This window comes from Pleurodeles waltl, chromosome 3_2 (genome assembly GCF_031143425.1).
Source record: "Pleurodeles waltl isolate 20211129_DDA chromosome 3_2, aPleWal1.hap1.20221129, whole genome shotgun sequence".
In the NCBI taxonomy this organism is placed as follows: Eukaryota; Metazoa; Chordata; class Amphibia; order Caudata; family Salamandridae; genus Pleurodeles; species Pleurodeles waltl.
In genome coordinates, this window is record NC_090441.1 from 40,389,914 (window position 1) to 40,415,583 (window position 25,670).

Sequence of the window (25,670 nt, forward strand, 5' to 3'; positions counted from 1 at the left end):
GACTACGGGGTGGGGGCTTATCCCACTAACAACTTAGCGCGCAGTTGAAATATCCGGCCTAAATGAACTCCGTATAGTAATGTTAGAGGCTATCAGTGTTCAAATATTAGACACAAATAAGCAATCATCTATGTTCAGGCACAGGTGTTTACAATACAGGTTTCCACCCCATTGAGAGCCCCAGTCACAGTAACGTATTTACTCACTGGGTCAGTCATCACTGTCCGCTCCATGTATGAAACCACAGCTGTGATCCACATCAGTACACCTCTGCAAAGTTGGAGTAGGTGAAAGTGTACATGTGCCCCCTTCAGCATTTCCTCAATCTCTCTATTGCCACCCTGAGGAGGTGTCTCTTAGAGTAGCGCAATTTGAATTTGGCATTGACATACATAGGAGAAGACTCTATAATTCTTAGGGCTGTTGCACAAGCCCCAAATATTCCACATCATTAGTGATCTATTCATGACCTTTGACAAAGTTCAACAGAGATTTTGGCCACACGGATCTACTTATCAGGTACGGACTCGCCTTGCTCACAGTTGCATCACGGTGTATCTACGAATCAACTACAATATTAAGAGCAAACAACTTTATAGTCTGGAAATAGGCACCCATTTCTCCTCCTTCCTCCGGACAGAAGCAAATCTCATCCCCAGCATTCAGCTTTCCCTTTAAAAGGGGAGTCAAAGGATGTGGGGTACTGGTGTTTCGGGCCCACTCTTTTATTGGACCCCAGTTTTTCAGATGCATGTTGATGATAATCCCACCGTTCTCGGCATGGTGAAGTCAGCTAAACCAGCATCATTCCTATCCCCGGGCAGGGCAACAGTCACCAAGCACTAGGGCCTTCATCACATATCTGCCTCTGGGAGAACACTTCAGGAGATTTGCCCATCCTCCCCCAGCCCACACTCCACCAATCTATTGTCTGCAGAGACTCCCAGCCCTCCCGATTAGGATTCCTCCTCTAGGGCTAAAGTACCACCCTCATGGGCGAGGATGCAGCTGGCTCATCATGGGTGGCCTTCTCCTCTCTGGTATCCGGTGTTGTCCTCGACAGTCCTCCATTCAACCCTGGCTCCAAATTCGGGACGGGAGGCCTCCAGCCCCCTGCAGCCTACTTTGTCCCACGTCTCAAGCAATGTCCACACCTTCTCAGGCTGATCAAAAATGGAGTCTTTCCCTGGGCAATCATTTTCTGATGCACTGAAAAAAGCTCCTGCAGCTTCTGTTTCGCCTCCATTTCCAATTTCTGTAGCATTTGCACTTTCCTGGTGTATTCAAGGTAGATGGCTACAGTGTGGTTTTAGAAGGAGCACTGCGCCGCTGTTCTACCTTCGGAGAGGATTCAGTCCCTGTCTCAGTAGTGTAGGATTCCGGCTAATGGGTCTCTTGGAAGAGCTCCAGACGAGGTTTGAGTGGTAAGGGCCTTGTAGGCAAGCTCCATGCGAATATCGAGGAAATACCCTCTGGAATGACTGACAGACATCAGGGACCAGAGAGTGGGCAGGACATCTAGAATGACTGAGGCATATGCAACGGAAATCAGGAAGGGACTTTTGGAGAAAATAAGCTGCCAAAGAATAATACTTAGTCAAAAAAATGAAAATAAATGCAATGAAAATGGGTAAACAACCCTACAAACAGGCAGTGACAGCAGCTCTAGGCATATCACTGTAGATGTATTCTGTTTGGTCCACTTACAAAAATCCCATTAAGGTAATGACCATAATCTCATTCGGCTGTAAACAAGACTGTTACACTAATATGTTCAACATTTTTTTTAGAGAGATAAAATCACAGGCATTACATTAGTTATGGACTCACAGAGCTGATTAATGTTGGCATTTTCCAACAAAGTGACATAGCCATTCATATTGCTGGGTATGTGAACATCTCGAACCTCCTGCAGGTTGTTTGGATTCCTTCCAACTGCCACTCCAACTTGCTGAGGCATGTAACTTTGGTCGCCTGATGCCACAGCAATAGAGAGGTGCCGCAATACAACATTTGGTTTCATTTTCAAACTGTGTGGAGAAAACAATAGATGAATACTTTGCTTTGGAATAGGAAATTCACAGAATCACAGTTAATATTGTTAATCCAAGACTTTAAATGGAAATTATGTATTATGAATAGACATGTGCTATTTAGCTCAGTTTTTCATTTAGGCAGCCTACCCAAACACACAAATTTCTGAAATTTCATTGGAAACAAACCATGGTGAATGCAGAGACCGACATGATATGAGTAAATGTGTACATGTTGCTGCTTTATGAATTCTAGGATTCAGCTTTCAGAATCACGCTATGCTGTTCTATCTATGGAGAGTTGTTTCTCTTCGTTTCACTTCACATTCTCTTCTAGTTGTGGATGATGGGTGCCATACAGTGTTGGTCCTTAAGGGATCATGGGATTAGTGTAGGTCCTTGCTCTCTCATTGATACATACGTGTACAAGAGAACCATCTTACAAGCTCTGTCTGTGTTCTGCAGTAATAGATAAATCTAGATTGTGTCCGTTTTATTGGGCAGAATGAAATCCCATGTTGCTTTCGGGCCTGGGTAATGAAATATATATGTTGTCACTGTATGCTTTCTGTCATAATACATAACTGTAAATCTAAATTAGTTCTTTGTTTTTTCAAAAGGGTATGAACTCAATTGAAAAAAAAAAAAAAGAGATGAGTACATTTTTAATGGAGGCTATGACATTCATACAAATAAATGGTGATCCAGGAGATGGTGATTCTATATAAGGCTAAACAAGGTGAGTTGTCTACAGAAATGAGCCATGTTCTGGATAATAATGCATGGTAATAAACAGTAACAGTGTTGAAAAATTGTAAGCATCATCTACAGTGTATCATGGTGCACACTGGTATTTTTTTTTTTAGCAATTATATGGGCATGACATAGCACGCACAAGGAATCCCCCAAATGTGTAAATATGACAGCTGCAACCACAGGTACAAAACCATGCAAACAGGACAAAAAAATAGGCACAGCTGCATGACAATTTTGCCCTATTCATTTCATTAACAATGTTAACTGAGGAGAAATAAATAAATAGTTACTTATCAGTTCTTCTAGTAAAGCCTTGTGAATTGGTTCAAAGGACCCACAAACTTTAGGCAACAATGCTTAGCTCCCACAGATGGGAAGGTCTTGTAAGTGATTGAGTACTTGATGACTAGGACTTTGGAAAACAAAAAAAGAGTATATGATGGTCTTTTCCTCCAAGCAATAACAACCGTAAGACATACTTTCAGTATGGGAACTGGAACACCAACTTGGCCAAATAGAGGAAAGAAGAAAGTATTGTTCCTCCCCGACATCTGGTGGGATAAAGGTTCTTCTTTACATAAATCAAAATCTGTATCATTTGAAGGCATATGAATCTAGTGGAAGGATGCTTGGCTGGCAGTTCGGGCTGGACTGTTCCCATGAGGAACAGGGTCAAGACTGATTTGCATATGGCTGGGTTCAAACTGGGGTGGCATGGTGAGCAAAATAATGGATGGATTAAACCCAGATCTGTGACTGGGGGTGAATGTTTGATTGGTTCTGCATTCCGTCCATCCAGTTATGCTATCCCACAGCGTTTGTATTTTTCTTTGCTTTTGCCGCCCTAAGTGCGACGGGTATGCCCAGACGTGGGTCCCGGGCTCACTGTGCCACTGGATTCAAGCTAGCCTGGCTGTTGAGAGGTGAAACCCCGAAACCGGTCCCAGGATGCTTGTTTCCGGTCCAGGGAGAACCTGGCCTGGCAGTTCGGGCTGGACTGTTCCCATGAGGAACAGGGTCAAGACTGATTTGCATATGGCTGGGTTCAAACTGGGGTGGCATGGTGAGCAAAATAATGGATGGATTAAACCCAGATCTGTGACTGGGGGTGAATGTTTGATTGGTTCCGCATTCCGTCCATCCAGTTACTCTATCCCACAGCGTTTGTATTTTTCTTTGCTTTTGCTGCCCTAAGTGCGCCGGGTATGCCCAGACGTGGGTCCCGGGCTCACTGTGCCACTGGATTCAAGCTAGCCTGGCTGATGAGGGGTGAAACCCCGAAACCGGTCCCAGGATGCTTGTTTCCGGTCCAGGGAGAACCTGGCCTGGCAGTTCGGGCTGGACTGTTCCCATGAGGAACAGGGTCAAGACTGATTTGCATATGGCTGGGTTCAAACTGGGGTGGCATGGTGAGCAAAATAATGGATGGATTAAACCCAGATCTGTGACTGGGGGTGAATGTTTGATTGGTTCCGCATTCCGTCCATCCAGTTACGCTATCCCACAGCGTTTGTATTTTGCTTTGCTTTTGCCGCTCTAAGTGCGACGGGTATGCCCTGACGTGGGTCCCGGGCTCACTGTGCCACTGGATTCAAGCTAGCCTGGCTGATGAGAGGTGAAACCCCGAAACCGGTCCCAGGATGCTTGTTTCCGGTCCAGGGAGAACCTGGCCTGGCAGTTCGGGCTGGACTGTTCCCATGAGGAACAGGGTCAAGACTGATTTGCATATGGCTGGGTTCAAACTGGGGTGGCATGGTGAGCAAAATAATGGATGGATTAAACCCAGATCTGTGACTGGGGGTGAATGTTTGATTGGTTCCGCATTCCGTCCATCCAGTTACTCTATCCCACAGCGTTTATATTTTGCTTTGCTTTTGCCGCCCTAAGTGCGCCGGGTATGCCCAGACGTGGGTCCCGGGCTCACTGTGCCACTGGATTCAAGCTAGCCTGGCTGATGAGGGGTGAAACCCCGAAACCGGTCCCAGGATGCTTGTTTCCGGTCCAGGCAGAACCTGGCCTGGCAGTTCGGGCTGGACTGTTCCCATGAGGAACAGGGTCAAGGCTGATTTGCATATGGCTGGGTTCAAACTGGGGTGGCATGGTGAGCAAAATAATGGATGGATTAAACCCAGATCTGTGACTGGGGGTGAATGTTTGATTGGTTCCGCATTCCATCCATCCAGTTACGCTATCCCACAGCGTTTGTATTTTGCTTCTTCTAAAGTGCACCTGTAGTGCTCAGGAAGATTTAGATCTCCAATTTGAATGAGTTCAGGAGCGAAGCTGGCAGGTTCAACAATGGTAGACTGGAATGAAGGTTCTGGCCACTGAACTTCTAAAGACGAATCCAAAGTTAATTGGTATTCTAACAGGTGAATGAGTTCATTGAACCAGTATCACCAGATTCAAGTACCTGGAGGCAAAGTCAGGAACTTTTCGGTTGTCTGCATCATCAAAGAGAGCTAACTGAAGCAAGTTCCAGTCCACTACAGAGTTACTTACAATCCACTCCTGATTTTCTTGCACAGAAGCTGAGTAAATCTGATTCTTCATATTGAACACCCAAGAGGACTACTGCGCTGCTCTGTAGCTTCTGACTATGAGGTACTTCCACATCAACTGCTCTTCCATGAGACATTACCACCAACCATAGTCCCATTTAGTTGTTTAGATAATACCCAACTGTCGTATTGTCCTTCTGAACAAGCCAAGCATTTGTCCTGGAGGCAGGATGGAATGCTTTGAGATCTAGATCACAGCTATGGGCTACAAAACATTGATGTGATAAGATATCTTGCTCCATATGTTCCTGGTATTAAAAGGTGCTCCATAGTTGCCCCCCAGCACCTTTTCAAGGCATCTGACTGCCTGTTTTGGAATATCTCCAAAGAAATGTACTCCACGTAAAATATTTCCAAAATTACTAAGATAGAGAGAAGACTGCGCAACAGCCAAAGGTAAGGCTATTCTTCCTAAGTGGCAGAGTATTGGCACCTCTAGTCATTCACCAACTGCTTAAGCCTCTCCTCCAAATGATAAACCTTTGCTTCCATACTGTCTAGGGCCACTCCCAATACTGGCTTGTCCTGATTGGCACATAACCCCAGACAGTGAAGAAAATAATGTACTATTTGGAGTTTAGTAAGCGTCTGCTCAGAATTTGAAGTTTTGGTGAGTCAGCCATCAATGTAAGGGCAGACACAAATATTTTTACCTTCTGAAATATACTGCCACCACTGCCATGCCATGTGAACAAGTTCTTGGTTCAGACCCAAGAACAAATGGGAGTACCTTGTATTGGTAATAGTAAATTCTTACCAGGAACCTCACGAATCCCCATAATTAAGACACAGAAGGAGGTGTCTTTCAGATCTTTCTATTCACCTTAATCTCCTTGAGGGTAGATCATATGAAAAGTTAACATCCTGACTTTCTTTCCATATCCACCTGTACACAGTCTTGAGATGGAGGATAGATTGGAATTTGGTCCTTCGTTGCGCACTATATAGTAATAAGAATAATTTCCCTTACCTTCTGATCTCTCAACAACCTGGTTGTTAAGAAGGATTCTTATCTCCTGATGCAGCCTGTTCTAAACGTGCTGTGCTGACGCCTTTGGCGTTATTGCCAGTGAACGGAATTTGAACCAGATAGTGATAATCAGCACCCATGTGCCTTTCGATAATTGTATCCACTCTTATTAGCGTTTCTTTCTATCCAAATAATGTTACGAGGGGGAATAAAAGAGTAAAGGTTTGCCTCCTGACAGCTGAAGCCATTTGTCTTTTTCTCTGTTGCTATTGTGGCTGCCTCTACTGATGTTACTGCAGCTGAAGCTACAGAGGAGTTTCAATCCTCTGTGTAAAGATGTAATATTTATGAGGCTTGTGACTTTGTTTTTTCTGCTCCTTATTCTCCAGGTCAACAGACTGTACTGTCTCCATATCATTCTTAATGTGCTGCATTTCTTCATCCGCAGTCAGTCAAAGCTATCAAGGAGGCCTCAAGAACTGAGAACTAAGATTGTATATATGTGCCAAGTTGGAAATTTGTTCTTGTATTAAAATGGCAATAAAAAGATTTTCTAAAAAGGCATCACTGAAAGACGATGACAGTAACCCCAGGCAGCCCGATCTGAAACACCTATAGTAGCACTTGTGATATAATTTGGGAACTGATGCCTTTGTTTAGGATCTAACTGAAGTCTTCCTAGGACACATGAGGCAAGTCATCTAAAAAATCTTGTAAAGAGTCCCACAAAGCCCTAATATACCTGCCCAGAAGAACAGTGTCTGAACTGTTGTTGCCAAAGAGCTGGAGATTTTCAGGGACACAAATTTTAGACACTTTCCCTCCTTACTGGAAGAAACTGAAGAAGGTGCCATAACATGGCTTTTCTTTGTGGCATACACAATGTCAGAGTTCAGTAGTCGATCTGGCCCAAGAAATAAAAAGGTCTTGTTCAGGTAGTCTGCATTTCTTTTGTAGCCGAGATGCAGTTGTTGTGTCTCAGAAATTTAAGACAAAGAAAAGTTAAGATTTATAGATTTAATCAACAAAGGGACTAATGGCTTCAGAAGAACTTGTCACAGTTCATGAATATCTTCTAGCCTTGGAGCTGAAAAATGAAGAAGATAAAGATCATACGCTGTCCTACAATACCTTCTTGGGGTAAGACTCCCTGGAGTGTTTGGAATTGTTGGAATGATGTCTAGAATGTGATGTACTACTAAGGACCTGACTACGAGTGGGTCGGTTAATTCTGACCCATTGCCCATGGGTTGGAATTACGAGTTTGACGGTATACAGCGCATCCTAAAATTATCGAATGCATTAAATAACTCAACCTTCATTCGATTTTGGCAGGTCAAACCTGCCAAAATCTATCGGGGGAAATGCATATGGTATTTACTGTATCATGAGGATTTTGGGGTGTTAACTTGTGAATTTTGGTGTTTATTTTCCAGAAACTAATAATATGTGTTATTTAGCACCCTGGATAAATAAAATACCCTGTAGTATTGTTATCTCTTAGGTGAGTTAAATAACATCTAAACTCGTAATCAGTACATTAGAGTCTTATTTCCCTGTGGCATACCTCTCTCAGGAGTAATGTGTGGGACTCTTTGTAGCATTGCAGGTGCAGGTACTAGTGTAATCAGACAGGAAGCTGGTACCGGAGATGATGTACCAACAGGCACAGCTGTCTACAGCATCAACAGGAGCCCAAGTGAAGGCGAATCCAATATTTCCACCACAGCATAACTTTTCTAGAGTGAGAATATGGTCTATAGTAATTGGAGTTATAGGCAGCTGAAATCCTTTTGGAATTGAGTTGGCTGATCCACTTAGCTGACTGTTGAGATGAGGCAGACGACTCCATATGGCTGGACATCTAATAATGTCTTGACGTTTAAAGCATATGTCTCTTCCACATCTACTACCTTCTTCACAGCAAACCAGCCCTCAATGCCAAGCATGTTGCCACTGCACCTGCTCTCGACATTATATGTTTTTTAAATAGTTTCATTTCAACCACATCTGTTCTTGGATCTCCCTCTGAGGAGTCCTCAGAGATGGTGTTTGGAGTTCTGGTAGAAAGGGCATCTCCTGCTAAGTCTTCAGTTGTTTCTGACAGACACACAATGCACAGATCACAAAGATTTCTACTACAATATCTTTGGCACATGTGTGGAGACATTTGCAGACCTAAGTTCTAATAAAAGAGTGAGAAAGGAACGTTTGAAGGTATGCTTTAATTTAGGAACGCCAACACACATGTAGGTTTTTTAATATTACCAAACACCCATCCAGCCATTTCCCACCCTGAAAATGGTCACAAAGCTACTCCAGCTATGGGAACGAACCAACACCATATTTTCTGGGTAACCAACATCAGATTTTCTGGGTTTGTAGCAGTACAGTTTTCTCCACAGGGAAAACTGTTTTTCCGGGGAGGTGAAAGCATCCATTGTGACTAATTCTACACTTTACAAAATTCCACACAAGGGTGTGGGAGGCAGGATCCCAGAGATGTCAAATGACATTCCTAGGAGTAAGCCTGGAAAGCTGTGCCTGCAACTGCTTCTCAGGAGTAGTTTGGAGAATGTTTGTTAATAGAATGACCACCCCTCCAATCCCATTAAAATAACACGCAGACAGAGATGCAAATCTCTGCATGTACTTTTTCAGCGCTTTTTGTGAATAGGGTCCTTTTTTTTTTTTTTTTTTTTCATAATAAGTGATCCAGGATCTATCATACGGACAGGAATATTCAGTTATTATTATTATTAATGGATTTCTTAAAAAAAAGGAGAGAGAAGTTTTACGCTGTCAGGACACAAATTGAAGGATGAAATAGATTTATTAAGATCATCTGTAACAACCCCTGAACACGTCCTCTCTTCTCAGCAACTACCTGCTTCTCTGCTGACTTCCATTCTAAAATCCGCAGAGGAGCATCCAGTTGCCTAGATACAACAAGAAGTACAGAAACCATTCATTTTCTTTAACATTGCAATCTAACGAAGCACTGAAATAGGTCAAAGGCGGGCCTCAGTCCCTGTGATTAGGAGGAGAGACCTTCTCCATTTCCCCAAGGAATATCTTTCCCTTAAAGGCATTTATGGTCAATTAGACATGCGCATGATCGCATTTTCTGTGTGCCACATGTCCCCCTAGCTATGCCCAGAGCACGTTAGGGAGTATATGAGCTACGGACCAATATTCCCACCCTTTATTATTGTTTTGATGAAAGCCATTTGACCCATAGCAGCTTAGAAATATAGCAGTACCATGTTAACACTACAAAATGTGGATTTAAGAACTCTGCATGTAATAGTGAATGCCAAAGCATGTATCATTTAAATGTTAACCTTGTCAGAGATGCCCCAGATAACATAGGTTTAGGGTTAGCCTCTAGACAAATTTAAAAATAAACTTTGTACTGCAAACTGATCTTAGTGTATGACTTCAAAAACTCCCAAAGTTTGGATGAGCCACCACTGGCAAGACTATCCCAGAACAAGGTACATCATCTTCTGATGAAGTGTGACACAATATTTGAGTGAGTACACTTTATCTAAAAGAAAAAGATTTCTCATTAGCATAAGGTGATTTTCTTGAGGCCTAACAGAAATTCAAACAAAACTAAAATGTATTTGTTTGTGAGTCGCTGGCTCCCTTCCGTGTACAGGTAACAATAGAGAACTAATTTATGCTAGTCTAGTTAAACGCTAATATGCTATACATACATATAGTTAAGGAGTGCGTATTTATATAAAACCAACCTGTGAGTAAATGCGCAGGGACCCTATCACCAAACACTTTATTATTTATTTAAGGTCTTCTGTCATAATAAACTAGTGGGCACTTTAGAAACTCATTGATTCATATTTGTACAGTACTGATCTATACATATTCTTATGCCTGTGGACATTTGTAGTCGGATTGTAGAAAGATGGAAAGCAATTGTAATTATTACAAAGGATGCCACCAAATTGCAACGAAAGGCTATTATGACTTTGGCACCGTTCTAAAAGACTACAAATAGAACAGTCTTCATCAGATCTAGCAACTTTTGGACAGGTAAACACGTTTTGCAAAACACACTGCTGTGTTATTTTACCTGCTGTTAAATAAACAGTGCTGAAATAATGCTGAAAATACAGGAAACAGCAACTCACCGAATCCAATGTGAACGAGCACTCCCATCAGACTGCCAATATGATGTGGTTTCCCCGTTTGTCATCTTGTCAACCTCACCAGAGTTGGATGAAGATTCAATGCAAGTATAGCATTTAGAAACTGGTTTTAGTGCGTCTAAATCCTTCTCGCCATTCTGATCTGGAGGAGACTCTACAGAGAACAATGAGGTATTTCCTTTATTTCTCATTCTTCAGCGTTTGAACATGGTGCAAAAAGAGTCTCATTTATTTTGTTGACACTGTGCTCCCTGGCCTGATATTCTCATGACAATGATCAGATTTGTTGAGACCATTTTCCTGTATATGGAAGTGATAGAGTTGTTTGAATTTTTAGCTCTGGCCCAAGGGCAGTTTCAGCCGTCTCACTGGTGTTTCCCAAAAAGGTTCATAGTAAAATAGTTATACAGAAACATACATGAGTTATCGGTCAACAATTAACACCCACTGTCCTAGCTAACAGCCTTGGCAATGGCCTTCCAAAGCCAGTGCAATGGATAATTTTATTTTGACTGATGCATATGTCACAATATAGAAAGAAAATAAAGGCATGGCGTTTAAACATGGTGCCCATATACTTGCAAAAAATGTTAGATTTAAAAAAATTAACCACTGCTTTTAATTTTAACAGAACAGTATTGGTGTTCCCTAGGAAATCAAGTATAGAAATGCATTTTAGTTTTAAAGCACATCATAGAAAAATAGGATACTTCTTGCAGTAAAGAAAAGGTACTATTGGCTTAGAATTATTGTAACCTGAAGACGTAGTTCACATGCAAACATAACTTAAAACAATACAAAAGATAACAAATAGAAAGCAAAAACTATGAAAAAGTAAATTACTGGCCTGTAAATCCTCGCACTAAAATTCACTTGATTATATTCAGAGATGCCTGTGATGAGGCAAAATATTATCCATCACTGTGCAAGATAGTCAGTGATTAAAGTGAGCCGATCCATTGCCCCATGCTTAAGTTGGAGCAGACAAATTGTGAATGGTAGTTGAACAGTGCTGGCCCCAAGCTCTGTATTTGTACGAGTTTGCATTTCTTATTTATTTTGTGAATATATGCAGGAGCTAAGAACAGTCTCTAGGAAAGAGGCATAAGCAAAAGGCACAAGGCAGATTGCTGCTGCTGCTTTCATAAGGAGTCTGCACATGCAAGGTTGATAAACAGCAAAAGTGAAAGGATTTTAGAACTACTAAGACACTACTTATGTGGTGCTGAAAACTGTATATCACCTGTCTAAATATCAAATCCAGCAACATGCACAAGGGCTCAAAAATAAGCACATGGTTTCTGCTGCCATAAGCCTTTACACTAAATCATTCAAGACAGGAAGGGTTTAGATTTATGGTAAATAAAGGAGTATGGATATTAACAAAAAAGTGCAGTCCCTGATCAAGTTCTGAAACCTGGTGTATTTTAGAACTTAGTACACCAGATTTTGGACTAAATGAGGATCTGGGTGGACAAAGTGTTAGGTAAAATGTAGCTGATCTTTTAGTATCGCTTTTCAAACTTAAATTGCATGGACTGATTGAAAGATGTACTAGTATTGATTAGATTATTTAATAGCTAACTAGTGTGTTCCATTTAAAGTTCAGTTTGCTTTTTCATTCTGTCTCCTATTTTCACACACTTATGAAATCAAATATCACCCACATCTGCGACTGCTTTTTAACAAAGATGACTATATACAACACATTGAGAAAGTCACATTAAATTTTGTGTTAGCAAATCTAAGTAAGGGGGATGTTGTCATTGCATATTGGTGTCATGAGAAAAAGGCCAAACTAAGAACTTAACTCAGTATTGGTCTATGGTTACCTTCTATGTTATGCTTTTCACTTGTGCAACTTTGCTAATATTAGTCATCTGGTTTCTAAATTTGTAAAGAAAGAAAAAAATCCAATCAATTAGCCTGTGTTTATATTATAAATACATCTGATTTTAAAAAAAGTGCGACCCCAGGTTGTTAAGTGGCTATTGCAGGTGGCAGTTGGGAAAAATAAACCCAAAATATGTTAATGTATTAAATCATGACATAAACATCACCACATTAATGGTAAACTAACGCTCTGGATTATTTCAAATATACTTTTGTACGACATCTAACATATACAAGAAATACCAAAGGGGTCCAAGTACAGAATCCATTGACCCTCTGCAAAGCATTAAGAGACTATTTAGAGGATGCAAATATCACGAAAGTGGGTGGCAAAAATAGAGGTTACCAATGTAATATATAACAGCCTTGTGAAATTCTGAGCACCTTAATATATTGCTTTTCAAGTAAGTTATTTTACTCTGGCACTTTAAAAAGCAGCCTCCCTCCCTAAAAAATGGTGATTTACGAATTAAGACAAATTAAACTTTAGTTATGTTTCCTGCACAGTTTAATTGCTATCTGTATTGATGTTGTATATAAAGCAAATGTATGAAAATACTACTGTTGACATACACTGCTTTTAACGAAAACTGTAAGAATGTTTATACCTTTTTCTTTCTGAAGAAGTCTATCCAAATAGTCCTTCAGTACAGAGGCCCGCATTGTACAGATGTTATTGCAGCACTCCAATAGTGGGTAGGGGATGACATTACTGGAGACTCGGTTACGATGCAGAAATTTCAAGATCTTTCCAGAATGAAACCCAAGCCGGTCCTTTGATTTTGAAAATATGTCAATAAAACCTGAAATACAAATAGCAATGTAAAATGTTTCTAAGCTACCAACTGCAATTATACAGGATAAACAGTTTGTGCTGCTAACAGCCATTTAATCGAATAATGTCTGTTTCAAACAGGAATTTATACTGTGGCTATGCAATATTACACTGTTAATAATCAGTACCTACTTACTATTATGCTTCTGCAAACCATTAAAACTGTTTGGTGAAAGACTTGGTGACATTTTAATACAGAATGTACACATTACAATCTCTCAAACTGACCAACAAATATGAAACAAAAACACTATTAGAAATGACTGAACTAAATTTGAAAGTACTTATAATAGAGCTTCATAAATATTAAAAATAGAACTATATTTTTGTTGCTGGTACAGGCATTATTGAAAAAAACAAAAAGGTCTGAACATATACATTAAAAAAAAAAAAGTTTACATACTTTGGTTAGTAAGATGCAATATAGCAGTTCTACAATATCTCATGGACTTTCATTTGGACCGTGGTTAGGTGAGAATTATAGCTAATTTAAAAGAAAATTCTTTGTGTTGGCTTGGAATCTGTGGTGCTGCTTACGAGGTAATAAGGTAACTTAGTTTGTTATTGTTCAATGGTACTTCGGTATACCGAATTACCATTGAACAACATTACATTCAGAACTGCCACAAAAAGACTGACACAATGTACGTGATACTTAGCACCACTTCAAGGAGGTCCAGTGGCCAGAGCCTAAGTAAAGTCCCAGCTCTGTACCGACATGATCCATGGAGGATGCTGGACAGAGCTATGGGTTATATAACCTAATAGGACTGGAGCTGCTGTCGAGAGAGTGTCAGGTGAGGAAGAAATTGCATTTGTGTCAGAGAGCTCAAGTAGAGTTCTCTCACCCCAGAACATACTAGTGATCTTTATCCCCTTTCAATGAAGCAAAAGTAGTGAAAAGGCCATATCAAACACAACTGATTGTAGGTCTCTGAAGATGACATGACACAGAAACACACCTCAGGATATCTTTATATAAGAACCATTCCAGAGAGCTCTAAGCCATTGGAAGAGTATAACCATATAGAACCTTTCAAAGAACAATAAAAAAATAAAAACCTTTTTCGCGCTTGTCAAGGCAACATAAGTATACACACAAGAATAAGGCTTCAATGCAAGGACAAAGTTCAGCTTGACAAAGTACCCACAACTGGAGTTACACTCACTTAAAATAAAAAATATAAAAAAGTTGTTAGTTAAATGGGTACACAGGGAAGCGGAATTTGATAATATAATTACTTATCTAAGGGACAGGATGACCTGTAAACAAAATATTCCACTTGACGCTTTTGGTCCAATGCACTGAGGTGACATATTATGCCAATGCTCATATTAGATCAAGGTTTGGATTCTGACAAGGCTCTGATTTTGCCATCTTTCAACTGAACCTACATAAAGGGGCTGTATTTAGACAGAAAGCAGTTGTTCAAGGGTTGAAATGCTCTCAGTCTGTATACACCCAATAACATACATGTTTAAGGGTATTCACCATCTCCTCTCCCATCTCTTACCACACTGGAAAAGGTTGGACATGTACTTCTAATAAGGTCAAGAGTAAAAGTTTATTTTTCAGAGAAGGAAAAAAGGGGATTTAGGGATTGTGGATTTGTAATTTCCCAGCAGATTTTCGTATGAGGTAAAAATATACATGAGTATATCTGCTCATGCAAGAATAGAATTCACAAGGTTTGCCTAAAAGTATGGTTTCTAGACCTACTTCAATAAACTCTGCTGAATTCTTGAAGTCGTAAATTGGCACATATGCAGAAATGGTTTTGTGACTTTCGTTAAGAATCGGGTGCCTAAGTATTTTGATGTTGGCAATAATGGTTTGACATTGGTTCTCTATTATTATTCCTTTTTTCTTTTGCTTTTTTTTTTAAATACTGGCATGCATCATACACATTTTACTAAATGGTTCCTAAACGAAATGGTTTTTAAAGTTGCACAAAAAGTGTAGCTAAATGTTTTTTTTCCAAGTTGCAAACTTTTTTACGTGCTAATTTTATTTTGAAAGCAATCACCAGTCAATTAATTTCAATTCTTTAACCGGTTAAGAATACAAACCAAAAAATCACATAGAATGCATATATAAAACGATTGAGGTTAAACACAAGGAAACAATGTGTATAAGCAAGCTTAGTATCGGGCTCAATGTTTGACAGAAAAAAAATCTAGAACGATATATTATCCACTAAAGTGCATAGTGCAAGCTGAAATAAAACCACACAACACAGGGCAAAAGCACCCTTACTAGCGCCAAGTCATCATAAGGCACAGCAGCCTGGAGACTGTATAACTCAAAAAGAGCATCAGGTAAACTGTAGCAATAATGTTTGTCCGGCAGCAAGGCAAACCTGGGGAAAGTAGACACACATACACAGACTTCAAAGATGAGGACTCCTGCAAAAATAAAAGTGCTGGGTTGTAGCTAAAAACTGAGGCACCTTTAAGGAGCGGAATTAAAAATCTTCTGCTATAACAGTAGTACCTACAGGAAAACACTACGTATGCCAGAGTATGCAATGAGTGCTAGTCACAAAGGCAAACCAAAATAAATCTGAGAATAAACTGGCCCAAGGGGGTGGGAGCTGCCTCCTAATCTGAGCCAGCCTAATCCTGGTCAGTAACACCCTATCCCCTGTTTTGGGGACAATCCCCAGCTAAGGTTCTAGCCGAAGAATAGTCTGAACCAACAAATACTCCCTATTTTAACAGGCTTCTTCAGCTCAAGCAACTCTCTTTCCCTCCTTCTGAGGTCTTTAAAGCTAGATGTAATCCAGGTGTTGTCCTTCATAGAGGTGCTGGCTGGCAGAGAGAAGTTACTGGGTTGTCCTAGCTTATGACAAGTGCCTATAATATACTTTAGCCAAGGGATGAGAGGACCCTTGTCACAAGAAAGGCAGTCCCAGATGATCTTCCTGTTCAGGGAGCCTTCCGGATTGCACCAGATGGAACATCATAACAGCAGTGTGGCCAGATTGATGTCATAAACAATGCATGGGAGCCCTAATTACTTGTGAACAGCCTACGTCGGTGACCTTGGCGAAATGCCAAGAATGCACCTACAGACTCTTTTCTCCTTGTCCTGCAGGAATTTGAAATCCTTGTAATTTCACAGACCAAAGTCATAAGTTAGAACAGGAAGGCGCTTTCTCTTATAAATCTCAACAATAGGGGTAATATGTTTGTTGCTGATTTTGGAGGCCAAACTAAAAGGAAAGCCAAGAAGCTCCTTGGAGCCTTGGAGCACAAGACTTCACAGCTCCAGGATTTTAGGGCCACAAGTCATAACAAAGGTTTTGGTTCAGTTAGTGACAAAGCATCGGCAATCCATGAAGCTCACGAAGATATCCAGCTCACGAAGATATCCAGCAGCAGCACCAGTTTGGTGTTCTGGACAATAAAGCAGCATCATCCGCATAGAGAAGAACAGGAATGCTCCACCCATTCACGGTTGTCATGTCCTTCCGTTTGCAGATGTGTGGAATCCAAATTGTTAATATACTAAAGGAATAGAACTGGCACCAAAATACAACGTTGCCAGATGTCTGGGCCCAGACTAAAGTGCTGACCACGCTTTATAAAAATCACAGGCCAGGTCCATAAAGGTTAGATAAACTGAACTGTTTCTCACTACAGTATATTTGTTAATTAACAGATGTAGGTTGAGGCACTAATCTTGGGTACCCAAACCTGATCAGACGCCATATTGGACTTCAGAGATAATATGGCTGTCAGTGGATCAAGCCATGATTCTGTTAAGGACGACCCTGCCAATAACTTTAGCCGTGGACTCAATTAGGGCAATAGGTCTGTAACAGCTTCGGGAGACCCTATTGCCTTTTTGAAGATGGGTACAATAACTGCTGAGTGCCATGACTGAGGGATGCCAATATTACCCGCAATAGTGGCATATCTAGTAATAACAGGTGCCCAGATGGCCATCTCCAGTTTATAAAGGTCCATGGGGGTCCCCCCCCATCAGGACCGGGGGTTATATGCATGGGACTTGTGTCAATTGCCTCTGCTACTTCATCCATGGTGAATCTTATACCCGGTAAAAGAGTAGATGGTGTGGAATTAGGTTCCCCACTGGTGATTTCAGTTTAATGATACACTTAATTGAAGTGGTCAACCCAAGCGTCTGGAAAGATGTTGGGACAAATCAGACTAGACTCAGTCAAACCAGTGTCTCAATCCCTGCTAGAGGTGACCATATTGGTCCAAGTTTCCTCCCTTAGTTCAGCCTCCCTCCAACTAATAGCTGAGTATAGAATATCCTATTGGCTGCACAGCCGCCAGGTCCCTTGGGCCAGCTTTTAGGGCACTATACAGATGGCTCTAGGCCTCTCTACAGGCCTTGTCAAACCAGGAATGGGCAGGCTGCTAAGCACAGACTATACATTTTATAAGATATGATCAGATAGTATTATCTAAGGTTACATGGATGACCACACTGCAAAATGGGGTCATTGTTTGACCCAAGACAGTCAAGATGTAAGGTCAATTGGTTCGCAACAAAGCCTACGATGGACATCACTCAGTTTAATAGATTTCCACACTAGCCTAAGATTATTACTCCTCAGAGGGATGTTGGTGCCATCAACAGCAATGGCAGAGGGGTAATGCACTGGGCATGTCAGGATTGTGGTCGCTGACAATACTAGGTATACTCAATGTACTCAAACAAGTCCTGGCTGGCAAACATATAGCTAATTGTGATGAAATGGCCCCTCCAAAAAAAAACGAAGGAATCCTAAGGCTCCATGTAACCATACTGCAGAGATGTAAACAATCACAGAAAATGTCCTTGGAGGCCCAGGTCTTCTGTAAGATAATAATATCAAATGCTGAAATAAAGTCCACCCAACTTTCCATATTAACTTTGGCTGCAAGACCCGCAATATTCCAGCTCAGTAGTTTTACCTTATTGACAGAGTAAGGAGGAATGGGGGAAGCCTCGAAGGACAACTGTGTGTGACCTCCATAACTGCAACAGTGACAGGTGGCATAGTAGAATCCCTAGTGGGTGCGCTGCTTCCAGTTTCACCATCATTAAAATGTAGTAATGTGGGGCTATTAAGTCAGTCATTGCAACCCCACAAACCAGACAAGCTGAGAAGCAATTATTAGCAGGGACAGAATAAGATACAGACCCAGGTGGCAATGGGACAGGCCTAGACCTCAGGACACCACCCCTCCGGCACAAGCCTCTTTAGAAATAACCCAATAGCTAAACCTTTACATCGCAAGGCCGAACAAGACCTTTGTAAGAAGAACTAATCAACTCTCCCGCCACAAATGGATTAGCAAAATTGACAACAATACAATCACCCTTGAACTCCTTCAAATCAAATCAAATCATTAGCATTTATAAAGCGCGCTACTCACCCGTGCGGGTCTCAAGACGCTAGGGACAAAGGGGGTGGTTATCGCTGCTCGAACAGCCAGGTCTTTAGGAGTCTCCGGAAAGCGGAGTGGTCCTGGGTGGTCCTGAGGCTGGTGGGGAGGGAGTTCCAGGTCTTGGCCGCCAGGAAGGAGAAAGATCTCCCACCCGCCGTGGAGCGTCGGATGCGAGGGACGGCGGCGAGTGCGAGGCCAGAGGAGCGGAGGGGGCGGGTGGGGACGTAGAAGTTGAGGCGTCTGTTGAGGTATTCCGGTCCCTTGTCGTGGAGGGCTTTGTGTGCGTGGGTGAGAAGTCGGAAGGTGATCCTTTTGCTGACTGGGAGCCAATGCAGGTGTCTCAGGTGTGCGGAGATGTGGCTGCTGCGGGGTACGTCGAGGATGAGGCGGGCGAGGCGTTTTGAATGCGTTGTAGGCGATTTTGGAGTTTGGCTGTGGTCCCGGCGTAGAGGGTGTTGCCGTAGTCCAGGCGGCTCGTGACGAGGGCGTGGGTCACGGTTTTTCTGGTGTCGCCGGGGATCCAGCGGAAGATCTTGCGGAGCATGCGGAGGGTGAGGAAGCAGGCGGAGGACACGGCGTTGACTTGCTTGGTCATGGTGAGAAGAGGGTCCAAGATGAAGCCGAGGTTGCGGGTGTGGTCTGCGGGGGTCGGTGCGGTGCCGAGGGCCGTGGGCCACCAGGAGTCGTCCCAGGCGGACGGGGTGTTGCCGAGGATGAGGACTTCAGTTTTTTCAGAGTTCAGCTTTAGGCGGCTGAGCCTCATCCAATCTGCGACGTCCTTCATACCCTCTTGTAGGTTGGTCTTGGCGCTGGCGGGGTCCTTGGTGAGGGAGAGTATAAGTTGGGTGTCGTCGGCGTAGGAGGTGATGATGATGTCGTGCTTGCGTACGATGTTGGCGAGGGGGCTCATGTAGACATTGAAGAGTGTCGGGCTGAGTGATGAGCCTTGAGGTACGCCGCAGATGATCTCAGTGGGTTCTGAGCGAAACGGAGGGAGGTAGACTCTTTGGGAGAGGTTTGCGAGGAAGGAGGCGATCCAGTCCAGGGCCTGGTCTTGGATCCCGGTGGAGCAGAGGCGGGTGATTAGGGTGCGGTGACAGACGGTGTCAAAGGCAGCCGAGAGGTCGAGAAGAATGAGGGCGACTGTTTCACCGTTGTCCATCAGGGTTCTGATGTCGTCTGTGACTGAGATGAGGGCGGTTTCAGTGCTGTGGTTGGTTCGGAATCCGGTCTGTGAGGGGTCGAGCAGGTTGTTGTCTTCCAGGAAGGTGGTCAGCTGTTTGTTGAAGGTCTTCTCTATTACTTTGGCTGGGAAAGGCAGAAGGGAGATGGGGCGGAAGTTTTTCAGGTCGCTCGGGTCAGCCGTAGGTTTCTTTAGTAGGGCGTTGACTTCGGCGTGTTTCCAGCATTCGGGGACGGTAGCAGAAGAAAAAGAAGAGTTGATGATGGTCTGGAGGTGCGGGGCGATGATGTCGTCGGCTTTGTTAAAGATGAAGTGCGGGCAGGGGTCCGAAGGGGCGCCGGAGTGGATAGAGTTCATGATGGATTTGGTTTCTTCCGTGCTGATGTGGGTCCAGTTGTTGAGGGTGATGGTCGGGGATGTGGGTTCTGTGGTGTTTGGTTGGGTCTGGTGTCCGAAGCTGTCGTGGAGGTCGCTGATCTTGCGATGGAAGAAAGTGGCGAGGGATTCGCATAGATCCTGTGAGGGCGTGACGGCGTTGGCGTTGGCGCTGGGATTGGAGAACTCCTTGATGATGCTGAAGAGTTCTCTGCTGTTGTGGCTGTTTTTGTCCAGTCTGTCGGTGAAAAAATTCCTTTTGGCAGCGCGGATCAGGTGGTGGTGTTCGCGGGTAGCGTTCTTGAGGGCGGTCATGTGGTCAGCGGTGCGGTCCTTGCGCCAGGCTTTCTCAAGTGCGCGACAAGTTTTCTTTGATTCTTTGAGGGTGTCAGAGAACCAGAGGGGTTTCTTGGTGTTGTTCTGTCGCTGCGAGCGTTTGAGGGGAGCAAGGTTGTCTGCGCAGTTGGAGATCCAGTTTGTGAGGTTGAGGGCTGCGTCGTTGGGGTCGGTAGTGAGGGTGGGTTGGTTGGCGGCGAGTGCGGAGAAGAGTTGCTCTTCAGGGATCTTGTTCCACTGTCGGCGAGGGATGGGTTGAGTGCGGAGGTGGCGGGTCTCGCGTCGGAATGTGAAGTGGACGCAGCTGTGGTCGGTCCAATGTAGGGCGGAGGCGTGGCTGAAGAAGACGTGTTTGCTGGCGGAGAAGATAGGGTCGAGTGTGTGTCCGGCGATGTGGGTGGCAGTGTTCACCAGTTGTTTGAGGCCGAGGTTGGCGAGGTTGTCGAGCAGGATGGTGGTGTTGGGGTCGTTGTTTTGTTACAGATGGAAGTTGAGGTCGCCTAGGAGGATGTAGTCCGGTGAGGCGAGGGCGTGCGGGGAGATGAAGTCGGCGATGGCGTCGCTGAAAGGGGCGCGAGGTCCGGGAGGACGGTAGACGAGGGATCCTCTGAGGGTGGTCCTCGGGTCGGTGCGAATCTGAAAATGCAGGTGTTCAGTGGCGAGAGGGGAGTCTTCAGTGGAGGTGGTGATGCTGATGGAGTCTTTGAAGACGATGGCGATACCTCCTCCTACTTGGTTGGTGCGGTCTTTCCTGGAGATCTTGTAGCCTTCGGGGATGGCGGTGGCGATGTCTGGAGCAGAGGAGGCGTTCATCCAGGTCTCCGTGATGAAGGCGACGTCCGGTGCTGTGGAGTCTAGGAGGTCCCAGAGTTCAACGGCGTGTTTGTGAACGGAGCGAGCGTTGACTAGGATGCACTTGAGGTGATTGATGGCGCGTGGGCTTGTGGTCGTAGTTGTTGCGTGGTGGAAGATGCGTTTGCAGGAGTTGCAGGCGAAGGGTCCATGGGTGCGTTTGGGGTGAGCTTGGAAGCAGGTGTTGGAGCGTCCTGGGTTGAGGGCATGGAGGGTGGTGGGGTCGTAGCGGATCAGCGGGGCTTGGGAGAGCTGGGGACCAGGGGTCGTGGCGCTGGGCGCGGGCCAGGCGCGGACGGGCGCAGATGGGCTTGCCTCTGGCGCGCCAGCGGCGCGGACGCGCAGAGGCCGCCATATGAGGTAGGAGGAGGGGGGAGGGGTCAGCTGGGGGCGAATGGGAGCTGGGGGGCGGGGGCGTGCAGGAGGTCGCGGCGGGAAAGCGCGAGGGAGGGGGGGACAGGTAGAGTGAGAAGAACTGGTGGAGGGGGGTTTAAGGGTGGAGGGGGGAGAGTGTTAGGAGGTTTAGGAGATTAGGGAGAAAGATAGGTGTAGGGTTGTGAAGATAGGGGAGGGGGGGTTGTAGAGGTGGGTGAGGGTGAGAGGTAGAGTGAGGGGATAGGAAGATAGGTAATAGAGGGGGTGGCGGGAGGGGGGGAGAGATAGAGAAATAGGTAGAGAGAAAAGGTAGATAGAGAAATCGATAGATAGGGAAAAAGATAGAGAGATAGGAAGATAGGAGGAGGTGGAGAGTGAGGGAGTTGGATAGTGGGATAGAGAGATGGAGAGATAGGTAGATAGGAGGAGTGAGGGAGGTAGAAAGTGAACGGGTTAGATAGGGGAGATAGATGGGGGATGCGAGTGGGGGAGGGGGATGAGGCAGGAGCAGGAGGGCAGGCGCGGGGAAAAGAGGACGGAGGAGGCAGAAGAGCCGAAGGCAGAAGACAAGAAGACAAGAAGAACAGAAGAACAGAAGAAAAGAAGAACAGAAGACCGGAAGGACTGAAGACCGGAAGGACTGAAGACCGGAAGAACAGAAGAAACACAGAAGAACACAGAAGAACAGAGAGGAATACAGAAGAACACTGAGGAAGACAGAAGAACAGAGAAGAATTCAGAAGAACACAGAGGAAGACAGAAGAACACAGAGGAAGAAAGGAGAACACCGAGGAAGACAGAAGAACACCGAGGAAGACAGAAGAACACCGAGGAAGACAGAAGACAGAGGAAGACAGAAGAAGACAGAGGAACACAGAAGAACACAGAAGAACACGGAGGAAGATACAAAAAACGAAGAGACAGAGTGCAGAAGACCACAGCAGAAGATGAGGAAGAAGAGAAGAGGAGAGAAGACGGGGAGAAGAGAAGTACAGAAGAAGAATACAGACGAGGAGAGAGGAGGAAGAACAGAGAAGAAGAAAAGAGGAAAAGAAGCAGGAGCAGGAGAGAGGGTGAGTAGCGCGGGGCAGAACGAGGGGCTGGGAGGTGGGGGGTACTTACTGTGAGGTGGGTCTCAGGAACTCAGGAACCTGGAGGAGCTGCAGCGGCAGGGGGAGCGACCTACCCTTGGGTCAAGGGTCGCTACCACTGTCGCGCAGCGGCCGCCATATGAGGTAGGAGGGGGGGGAGGGGTCAGCTGGGGGCGAAACGGAGCTGGGGGGTGGGGGCGTGCAGGAGGTCGCGGCGGGAAAGCGCGAGGGAGGGGGGACAGGTAGAGTGAGAAGAGCTGGGGGAGGGGGGTTTATGGGTGGAGGGGGGAGAGTGTTAGGAGGTTTAGGAGATTAGGGAGAAAGATAGGTGTAGGGTTGTGAAGATAGGGGAGGGGGGTTGTAGAGGTGGGTGAGAGGTAGAGTGAGGGGATAGGAAGATAGGTAATAGAGGGGGTGGCGGGAGGGGGGGAGAGATAGAGAAATAGGTAGAGAGAAAAGGTAGATAGAGAAATCGATAGATAGGGAAAAAGATAGAGAGATAGGAAGATAGGAGGAGGTGGAGAGTGAGGGAGTTGGATAGTGGGATAGAGAGATGGAGAGATAGGTAGATAGGAGGAGTGAGGGAGGTAGAAAGTGAACGGGTTAGATAGGGGAGATAGATGGGGGATGCGAGTGGGGGAGGGGGATGAGGCAGGAGCAGGAGGGCAGGCGCGGGGAGAAGAGGACGGAGGAGGCAGAAGAGCCGAAGGCAGAAGACAAGAAGACAAGAAGACAAGAAGAACAGAAGAACAGAAGAACAGAAGAACAGAAGAACAGAAGAAAAGAAGAACAGAAGACCGGAAGGACTGAAGACCGGAAGGACTGAAGACCGGAAGAACAGAAGAAACACAGAAGAACACAGAAGAACAGAGAGGAATACAGAAGAACACCGAGGAAGACAGAAGAACAGAGAAGAATACAGAAGAACAGAGAAGAATACAGAAGAACACAGAGGAAGACAGAAGAACACAGAGGAAGAAAGGAGAACACAGAGGAAGACAGAAGAACACCGAGGAAGACAGAAGAACACCGAGGAAGACAGAAGAACACCGAGGAAGACAGAAGAAGACAGAGGAAGACAGAAGAAGACAGAGGAAGACAGAGGAAGACAGAGGAAGACAGAGGAAGACAGAGGAACACAGAAGAACACAGAAGAACACGGAGGAAGATACAAAAAAACGAAGAGACAGAGTGCAGAAGACCACAGCAGAAGATGAGGAAGAAGAGAAGAGGAGAGAAGACGGGGAGAAGAGAAGTACAGAAGAAGAATACAGACGAGGAGAGAGGAGGAAGAACAGAGAAGAAGAAAAGAGGAAAAGAAGCAGGAGCAGGAGAGAGGGTGAGTAGCGCGGGGCAGAACGAGGGGCTGGGAGGTGGGGGGTACTTACTGTGAGGTGGGTCTCAGGAACTCAGGAACCTGGAGGAGCTGCAGCGGCAGGGGGAGCGACCTACTCCTTGTCTAAGGTGCCCACCCCCACCACTCTGGGAGCAATCAAAATGTCTGAAAACAAACTGACTATGCAGCAAACATGCAAACATGAGAATGAAGCCAATGGGTGTCTTTGTTCATTAGCTGTTTGGTACTCTCCATTGTCTGGAATTCTAGTTTCAGGACATTGGCTAAAGCCACAACATAAGCATAGGCAGTAGGAGATAAATGTAACACCGATGGACTCCCCGAGGGTTGACCTGGGCTAGGAGAGGATAGAGAACACCCTCAGTGGCCATCTGTGCAGATGGCACAGAGGACTGCTGAACGAGGGGTCCCTCAGCCAAAGAACCAGGCTGCGAAAATTGAGATTGCAAACAAGGGTGAGTTGCGGCCTGGTTAGCATCCACAGGTGTTGTAAGTAGAGTTGCCCCAGTCTCTGAAAACTCCCCCTGCCACAAGCACAGTCTCAGGCCGGAAAACCTCAGACAACTTTCTTTCGATGGCAGTCGCTCAAGCACTGGGGAGAGGCTGGAGGATAAAACTTAGGTGAACAGCACGGACATCCTGGTAAAATGGGAATTAGAAACACGATCAGGGCCCAGAAGGAGGCTGGTCTAATGGGTGCAGCAGGTCACAAAGTTGCAAGTCCAAGGAGTCAGCCATAACAGTACTAGGTCTGGACTGCTTGCCTCATTTCTTGAGCTTCCTCAGGGGGGAAAAAAAACAAAATAGAGCCACAGGGGGCAGAGGAAGCATCGAAAGATGGTGAGCGCACTGAAGAAAGGTGACAATATAAGTGGGGCCACCTGACTCACAGCTTTGAGACCCACCACTAAGCACAGGTGAATCAGCAAGAGGACAGGTGGAGACAGGACAGCACAAACGTTGGCAAGGGATAACTTCTGCTCAACAAGCTGAATCTCTTTGTCGATGTCGCCCACTGCATGCTTAATGAAACCACCCAGAGTAGACTCTCGAGTTTTGCAGAGGTATCCAGCTTTTGTTTGCCCATGTTAAACCCTGGACCCCTTGCTTCCATTATACACAAAGCATTGGTCCAGGCAAGAGTGAGCTCTTCAGGAAATAGGAATATAAACCCCAAAAGGGATAATCTAGACACAGTCAAAGAAGTGGTCTCACCTTCAGCCTTCAGAGTTGAGTCAGCAAGAGCACCTAATGCCCTGATCCTAGAGGCAAAAACCACGAAATGACAGGCGAAGACGGGCCCGCTGTTGGCCTGGGCATGCACCAGGGGACGTTCTCGCACCACGGGGAATGCGAGGTGCTTCTGAGAGCTGGTTTCGGCCCTTCCACCACAACAGCGAGGAAAGCAGCAAGGGAGGCTGGAGGACGAGGTCCAACCCCAGTCAAGTCAATTCAAAACTGCAGTGTCACAG

The 25,670-nt window shown here is 44.9% G+C and overlaps 1 protein-coding gene across 2 annotated transcripts in view; it reads right to left on the minus strand.

The window, feature by feature from the left end:
• ZZEF1 (zinc finger ZZ-type and EF-hand domain containing 1) overlaps window positions 1–25,670 on the minus strand; it is a 1,404,152-nt gene that overhangs the window by 1,302,999 nt on the left and 75,483 nt on the right. For both annotated transcript variants that reach the window (XM_069226690.1, XM_069226689.1), the window contains exons 3-5: window positions 12,994–13,188; window positions 10,475–10,646; window positions 1,831–2,030 (exon numbers count right to left, since the gene is read on the minus strand). In XM_069226690.1, the coding sequence (XP_069082791.1) occupies window positions 1,831–2,030; window positions 10,475–10,646; window positions 12,994–13,188 (567 nt within the window). The remainder of the gene's footprint in view (window positions 1–1,830; window positions 2,031–10,474; window positions 10,647–12,993; window positions 13,189–25,670) is intronic.